The sequence below is a fragment of the Athene noctua genome, unplaced genomic scaffold (genome assembly GCF_965140245.1).
Source record: "Athene noctua unplaced genomic scaffold, bAthNoc1.hap1.1 HAP1_HAP1_scaffold_36, whole genome shotgun sequence".
NCBI lineage: Eukaryota > Metazoa > Chordata > Aves > Strigiformes > Strigidae > Athene > Athene noctua.
Window position 1 is genome coordinate 388371 of NW_027437538.1, and position 8314 is coordinate 396684.

At 57.5% G+C, this 8314-nt stretch overlaps 1 protein-coding gene across 1 annotated transcript; it reads left to right on the plus strand.

The window, feature by feature from the left end:
• Positions 1–6192: 6192 nt before the first annotated feature.
• On the plus strand, positions 6193–7128 carry LOC141974201 (olfactory receptor 14J1-like). The gene has a single exon (XM_074933540.1). The coding sequence runs from the start codon at positions 6193–6195 to the stop codon at positions 7126–7128; it is 936 nt and encodes a 311-aa protein (XP_074789641.1).
• The last annotated feature ends 1186 nt before the right edge of the window (positions 7129–8314 follow it).

Below are 8314 nucleotides of genomic sequence, written 5' to 3' on the forward strand. Positions count from 1 at the left end.
GGACAGCAATGGCCAACGATGGCCAACAAAGTCCAAGGATTGCCAATAAAGGCCAAGAAAGGCCAGCAACGGCCAACAATGGCCAACAAAGGTCAACAATGGACAACAAAGGCCAGCAATGACCAATGATGGCCAACAAAGGACAACAAAAGCCAACAAAGACAAGCAATGGCTAACAAAGGCCAACAAAGTCCACGCTGGATCACGTGGCCCATTACTGGATCATGTTTTCTTACCGTCCCCAGGCACGGTCAAGGCCTTGTCCCCAGAGCTGCTCCCCAGCCAGGCAGCGCCCTTCTCCCGCCACAGCAGGGTGTCCGTCTGTCCCAGGTGCAAGACGTCACCTTTGTCCTTCTTCTGTCTCATGAGGTTCCTCACAGGACGGTCCCGTTGCCTGGCAGGGTTCATCTGAACGGCGCCCCCAGGGCTCAGGAATTGTCGTCTCTAGTGTCAGTGACAAGCACGGCCACAGCTGCCACCTCTGGGTCATGGGTGCACCCAGAAGGGTCCCCTGTGCTGCCACAACGCCCCAGTATGTCCCAGTGACCTCCAGGTGTTCCCTCCACCACAGCTCTCTCAGCCTCCAACGGGTGTTTTACCCATCTCGTTGCCACCCCAGCCCGGCTGTAACGGCCTAATTTACGTACGAGAATATTGAGGGAGACCGTGTCCAATGGTCTGGTTGACTTGGAGTCAGGTGACCCCCACCGTTCTCCTCCCACCTACCAAGGCGGCCACTTCCCCATGAAGGCAATCAGGTTGGGGAGCCATGATGTCCCCTTGGGGGGTCTGTTTGGGCACTGTCTGTTCTTCTGGGTGCCCGGGAATGTCACCCGAGAGGGCTCATTGGAAGGGCCACTCCTCATCTCGTGCACCCAGTGGGTGCTGGGGGGCAATTCTGGCCTCTTTTGTATGTGGTTGTGACATTGGCTTGTCCTCACCCACCGGATTCCTCCCCCAAACCCGTGATTTTTAAAAGGGAATATTAAAAAAAAAAAAAAAATTCGCTCTTCCCCTGTAACTTCATTGTCACTTCTGGGCAACGCTGTGTCCTGAAGACTTGAAGAAATCTAAAGGAAGAGAACGAGCTCGTTAGGGCTTTGTGCATTTTAATGAGCCCCGTGGTGTATTTGGCCCCATGCCCATGATGCTCAGACCCTGAGAGGAGACTGAGCAAAGGACTCAACAAGTCCAAGTCAGCAGCAAATCTCCCCGTGCCCTGAAGCCCTGATTGGCCCCACGGAGGGCCAGGACTGACAAAGCCTCTGCAGGGACTCGTTAGAGCAGAGAATTGGAGGCTGTGATTGCAGGCAGGCAAAGGCCCCGTGCAGGGCTGTCCTGCTGTGAAACCCTTGGGTTGGTGATGGAGCACAAAGGCCAAGCCCTGACCCTCAGGCCCTGGGAAGGAGATGCTGCCCCTCGTGTGTGGCTCAGGGCTCTTCCTGGGGGCAGGGGCTGTGAGGGGGAGCAATGCTGAGTGTAGGAAACTGCACAACCCCTCCCGCCTTCCCCAAGGAATGGCGAAGAAGAAACGAAGTGCAGAGCCTCCCAGTCAAGTTTCTCCTGTGAGGCCTCAGTGGCAGAGGCAACTGCCATAGCCCAGGGGAGAAAGACCTTGGTCCTGTTGGGCCTTTTCGCCGTGCCAGAGCCCTTGGCCATCTCGCCTGCCGGCTGTCCTACACTGGCCCGTGCCGGCACCTCTTTCCCTCCAGGCTGCAGACACCCATCTTGCTTTCCCACCCAGCTCCTGCCTCAGCATTTCCACACCTTCACTGATGTCTCTCCTCCCTCACCGGCTGGTCCTTGAGAGACAAACCATGGGCTGATCCTGACTCCCTCGGGGGGATCTCTTGCACCACACTGCTACCATCTGAGTGACATTGCCTCTCCTTCAAATACAGTCTAAGCCTTCCAAGATGCACTTTGTTGAGATTTCCTTCTCTTCCGAGAACCGAGAAATGCTCCATCACTCGGAAACCCCCCTTCAAGCAGCTGCAGGCTGTTTGTACAGTGCCCTGAGGCTGCACCTCACCAGGCTCAAGCAGCCCAGGTTTCTCAGCCTCTCCACCAAGTCCCCACACCCCGTCCTGGCAGCTCTGCTCTGGAGCCTCTCCAGTTCCTCCCCATTCCTTCAGCACAGGGAGCCCCACCCCAGACACCCCAGTCATGATGTGGCCACCACAGTGCTGATGGGAACTGCCTTGTCTGAGCTGGCCACATGCCCCTAACGCAGCCCCATGGGCAGCTGGCCTTCCTCACGGGGACACGCCCCTCTGCCTTGGATGGCATCCTGAGGGATGCCCAGGCCCTTCTCCTCGGGGTCACTGCTCCGCCGGTCAGGTCCCAGCGTGCCCCCAGCTCTGGGGTTGTTCTGTCCCCAAATGCAGGACTGGCCACTTGCCCTTGTAAAGCTTCAGGAGGTTTCTACTGACTGAAGCCCAGAGAGTTTCAGGGTCCCCCAGCAATGCAGCTGGCTCCAGGGCCAGCTGGGAATGTGCAGGTAGAGGAGAGCATTCCCCCAGGTGCAGTCAGGGATCACTGTCCACCTTCCCTTCAACCCAGGCTGGCTAGCAGAGGTCCATGGACTTCCAAGTCCCCGCGGAGTACCAGGGCCTAAACCTGTGTCCTTCCTCCAGCTGTCCAGAGGAGACTTCATCCTCCTGCTGTCCTTCATCAGGAGGTTGGCTGATCCTGAGCAGAAGACCCCTGTGCCCTGAAGAGTCCGTGATGCTCAGCACAGCAAACCTGAGCAGAGCCAGGCCTGGGCTGTGCCGGGCTGTGCTCCATGTACAGCTGGGCCTTCAGGCCCTGTTGGGCTGAGTGTATCCCTTGGGCGTCAGTTCAACTTGATTGTAAGAGAGAAGAGTGCAGGAAGGTCCCACCTGCCCCTGGCCATCCCGCCATCGGCATGTCCTGACCTTTATACAAAAGCAGCAACACACGCCCGTGGGAACATCCTCTGTTGGGGGCAGCAGGAGCAAGAAAACCCTTGTGAGAGCAGCACTGTAACTGGTAACACGGAAAGAGCTCACAGGGGCACAATGAGAGAACAGTTCCAGGGGTGGGATCTGCACAGCTCCCTGCACCGGGATCAAAACCATGTCCTTGTGCAAACCAGCACCCAAGCCTGCTGCTGGCCTGCCAGGGATTGCGGCAGGTGTGACCTCACAGCTGCCTTCACAGCCATGCACCTGCTGCTGGCCCACGAGATCCTGAGGCACAGCTGAGCTCATCCCAGCGCTCCACACCAGCTCCTCCTCGTGGCCCACGAGGGGATCAGATACAGGTCACCTCACGTTCCGCTTCCAAGGCCTTACGGCTGCTCTAGAACCCTGCAGGGCCTGTGCTGCCCCCAAGGGCCAGACAGACCAAGTCAGGGTTAGGATAGGGACTCAGGGGGACGGGGTCAGAGTGTGGGAACAAGGGCTTCCGAGGGTTAGGTGGTAAAACCCAGGCTGTTACTGGGGCACACTGGGATGCCCTGGAGTGTCATGGCCATGGGAGGGGAGGGTCTGAGGGCAGCAGAACTCATGGTGCCTGCCTTTTTCAGTTCCCCCTGTAGAGACACCACAAGACCTCAATGGTTGCTGGGATGTCCCCAGTACCAGCAAGGGATGGGAGAACCAAAGTGCCCTCCAGTTCCCCAGACAGGAGGCCCTCCAAGTCCACCCCACTAATTACCACCACGCCATAACCTGCTCTCGCTTTGAGGAATGCCTCGGGAAGAAGAGCAAAGGGGTGCTCTGGACTGGATCTTGGTGGGCTGGGGGTGGGCACAGCTTTCCCCAGTCCCCACAGGCCCATGGCTTCCCCCTGGTCTGAGCAGGAAAATCCCTTCTGCCCTGCCCAGCCCCATTCCTCCAAGTGTCCCCGGGGATACCTGTCCATGCAAGGGCCAGGGGTGGGGATGGAGACACGGAGAGAGTGAGGAATTCATGTCCTCCAAAGGGGAGGGGTGGAGGTGGGGGAGACCCAAAGACAGGGCACTGGGGGGAATTAGTGGACACCAGGGTACGGGGCTGGAGGGGTTGCCGGGACAGGACTGTGTCGAGTGCAAGTGAGGATGAAAGGAATTCAAGTGGAGGGACACGGAGACTGCAAGCAGAGTGGCTGTTGGGGACAGAAGGAAGAGGAGTGCAGAGGACAAACCCAATGGGATTGGAGAGTGTTTGGGAGTGGGGGATCAAGGCAGGGGATCCGGGGACACTCCTGCAGGGGACAGGATGGACAGTGAAGGAGTGAGGGGAGAGAGGGAAGGAAAGGCCTCGGGAGGGATTCAAGGGAGGGGATTTGGGGACCCCAGAGAGGACATGAAAGAGATGCCAGGGATGAGATGTCTGAAGGGAGCAAACCAATGGGATAGGGAGGGATAAAAGGGGTGGAGGTGGGGGCATCAGGACAAGAATTTTCCTTTGTAGTAAGATACAGCGTGAGAAAGGTCTAATGCCACCAAGTGCAGCTGAGGAGGCCCAGTCTGGGCAGAGAGCAATGTCCCTGGAAGGGCAGTGCTGTGGTGGAACAGGTCACCCCGAGGGAGACTGGAGCAGCCCCAGGCTTTGTGTGTCAAGGAGCAGGCAGGGAGGACGCAGAGATCTCAGGAAAGGAAGGGAGATGCTCAGGGGAGAGCAGGGTGTGGTAGCTGGGTGGACGTCTCCAGCCGGCAGAGAAAGAGGTGCAGGTGTGGGACACGGTGGGACAGCCTGTGGTGGAGACGACAGAGGGGTGAGCAAAGTCTGAGCATCCCCCAGCAGAGCTGAGCTCTCTCTGCCCTTGGCTCTGGCTGGTGTCTCTGCCACTGGTGGCCATGAGGAAGCCCCTTCCCCTTCCAGCACTGGGTCTCATGGCCTCCCCTTCCCCAGCCGAGAGCCTGGCAGGGGTTGGACCATAGTCCTGCCCTTGGCATTGCCCATCCCCACATCACCCTGCCCCGGGAAGAGCCCTGAGGAACACCATCTGACTTCCCAGGGGCTGGGGGTCAGGGCGTGGCCCTTCGACCTTACATAACACACCCACGTTTGATCGATATTTGTTACAACCTGACATGGCCTTTGTTTACCGATATTCTCTGCCTCAAGTTTTCTTGTCTAATTAGACAACGGGGAGGCTTTGTCAGTAACGGTCCTCACTGGGAGCCATTAACAATGTAAGAATCTTTGGAGTTTGCATCTGACTTGGACTTCTTGACAGGCAACTTCATCATCCAATCCCTGTCAGAGTTCATGGACTTGGTACAAAAGCCACCCGAGGGGTCATTAAATTGCCCAGGGTTGATCCTATGCTGTGATGCTGGGCCGGGCTGCTGGGCTGGAGGGAGCTGAGGGCAAGTGGTCAGCGCTGCAGAGAGCCAGCTCTGCCCAGGAGCAGCTCCTCTGCAAAGCGCAGCAGGGCTGAGGGCACTGCCTGCAGGCACCGAGGGCAGAGGAGCCGGGCACAGAGAGGGCAGAGGCAGACGGCACTGGCAGGGTGCTGAGAGCTCACTGCAGGAGAAATCTTCCCAGCAGGTAACATGGTAAGTGAACTCTTGTTTTGCTGGGTGGGCAGGGGGAGGTGGCATTTTATTCCTCCTTTCTAGAGAAAGTGCTAAGGCAGCTGTTTCATTAGCACATCTTTAATTGTCTCCTGAGCCCCTGCAGAGGCAGAGCTGCCCCTGGGCAGGGCCCTGCTGCCAGGAGGGGTCTGCAGGGCAGAGCTGAGCACCCAGCGGGTGGGATGGGGGCTGTGAGCACTGACAGGGAGGAGATGTGGGGACAGAGAAGCAGCTCCTGGCTGGGACAGCTCCAGGCACCAGAGACATGGGCAGGGAGTCAGAGGGAGCTGCTGCTGGAAACACCTTGGGGGCAGGAATTCAGGCACCCCCTGCCATCCCCTGCAGTGCAGACACCCACTCCAGAGGAGACCCCTGATGTGTCCCTGGGAGTGAAATGTCCGAGTGCCCTCGCCATCTGCAGGCTCCGGGGGATACAAAGGAGCCAGTTCCCCCCTCAGGACACCCCATCTTTAGGGCACTGGACTCTTTCCCAGTGGGGTCCTGCTGGGCTGCAGCCTGTCCTCCAGAAGGGCACAGCTCTCCCCGGGCAGCTCTGTGTTCTCCAGCAGCCCCGTGAGGAACTGGATGGAGAGAAATGAGAAATCTGTCCCGACTGATTGATGCTTTTTCCTCTGTGAACAGGCCCTCGTGCCGTGAGGGAGCAAATGTCCAACGGCAGCTCCATCACCGAGTTCCTCCTCCTGGCATTCGCAGACAGACGGGAGCTGCAGCTCCTGCACTTCTGGCTCTTCCTGGGCATCTCCCTGGCTGCCCTCCTGGGCAACGGCCTCATCATCACCGCCATCGCCTGTGACCACCGCCTGCACACCCCCATGTACTTCTTCCTCCTCAACCTCTCCCTCCTCGACCTGGGCTCCCTCTCCACCACTCTCCCCAAAGCCATGGCCAACTCCCTCTGGCACAACAGGCACATCTCCTACTTGGAGTGTGCTGCACAGATCTTTTTCTTTGTTTTTTTAATCTCAACAGAGATTTGTCTTCTCACTGTCATGTCCTACGACCGCTACGTTGCCATCTGCAAACCCCTGCACTACGGGACCCTCCTGGGCAGCAGAGCTTGTGTCCACATGGCAGCAGCTGCCTGGGGCACTGGGTTCCTCAATTCTCTCCTGCACACGGCCAACACATTTTCACTGCCTCTCTGCCAAGGCAACACCCTGGACCAGTTCTTCTGTGAAATCCCCCAGATCCTCAAGCTCTCCTGCTCACACTCCTACCTCAGGGAAGTTGGGCTTCTTGTAATTAGTATATGTTCGAGTTTTGGGTGTTTTGTGTTCATTGTGGTGTCCTATGTGCAGATCTTCAGGGCCGTGCTGAGGATCCCCTCTGAGCAGGGACGGCACAAAGCCTTTTCCACGTGCCTCCCTCACCTGGCCGTGGTCTCCCTCTTTATCAGCACTGGCACATTTGCCTACCTGAAGCCGCCCTCCATCTCCTCCCCATCCCTGGACCTGGTGGTGTCATTTCTGTACTCGGTGGTGCCTCCAGCAGTGAACCCCCTCATCTACAGCATCAGGAACCAGGAGCTTAAACAGACACTGAAGAAGCTGATTCAATCAGCTGTTTCTCAGCACCATTAACCTGCCCGTGTCTCTTCAGAAGCGATTTCACATTCATTCAGGGAACCTCCTGCATTCGGGCATTTTATCTGTGATAACCATGTTTGTCCATGTCTGCACCCACTCCACTTCCCCAGAGGCATGACCCAGCCTGTCTGACCCAGAGCTCTGTTCCCGTGTGTCTGGCACGATGGTACAGCTGGGCTCCCATGTGGCACCTCTGTAATAAAAGGGGATTTCCTCAATGTCTGCACGTTGGGATCTTCTTCCAAAGCTGAGGGCAGGCTGAAGAAATTGCCCTCACAAGGGCCTTGGGTTGTCCATGGAAGGAGGGCATGGCGTGATGTGTTAGGGAATGAGCCTTCCCCCGTGGGTGATGAGTTCCCCCGGAGATGGAGAATGATCCCAGGGATGTGCCTGGGACTGTCACCCCATGGCTTTCAGGCCCCACAGCCCACTCTCTATCCAGAGCAGCACCACCAGCCCTGTGAGAGCATGGGGACAGGGTGTAGGAGTGACAGGTCAGGTCAGCATGGAAACACTGCTGAAAAGATTTCTATGGGCTGGAACATTCCCCAAGAAAAGCAGAGGATCAGCAATGTGCTGCCAGGGGAAATAAATCACCACCATAAACTTATTTCTAATGCAGCAGCTCGGGGAAGTTTCTCTACGGCAGGGGAAGCTGGAGAAGCCTGAGGAGCCTTTTCCTGGGAGGGGCTGGCACAGAGGGGCTTGCTGGGAGTGGACAATAAGGATGCCTTGGAGACAGGAGCAGGGACACAGGGAGACACTGGCCTCCATCTCCTCATGCCATAGCTGGCCTCAGCCCTGGGGCTGATGGGGAGGCTGAGACACCTCTCATTTCTTCCTTCACTCCCACACTTGAACAGAACTCAGGAAACAACCATGAGCCTGGAGGATGCAGAAAAATCCAGCTCAGAGGTCCCATGGCTGCAGGGGAAGCAGAAGGGTTTGTGGGACACGTGAGAGTGCAGGGAGAGAGAGGTTGGGGTGTGACAGCGTGTGAGTAACAGGAAGGAAGGACATGAAGGGTCGGAGTGTTTGCTGCTGCAGTGAAATAGGTTGAGTTTTGATCTGGAGGCAGCAGAAGCAGGAGGCTGTGCAGTTCAGTGCTGGGACATGGGGATAAATAGAGGATCCAAGGGAGGCTGGGGGCTGGGACATCTTTAGGCTCCTGAGGAGCATT

What these genes read in the sequence shown, in the direction of transcription:
- LOC141974201 (XM_074933540.1), top strand. Translation starts at nt 6,193, where the DNA reads ATGTCCAACGGCAGCTCCATCACCGAGTTCCTCCTCCTGGCATTCGCA.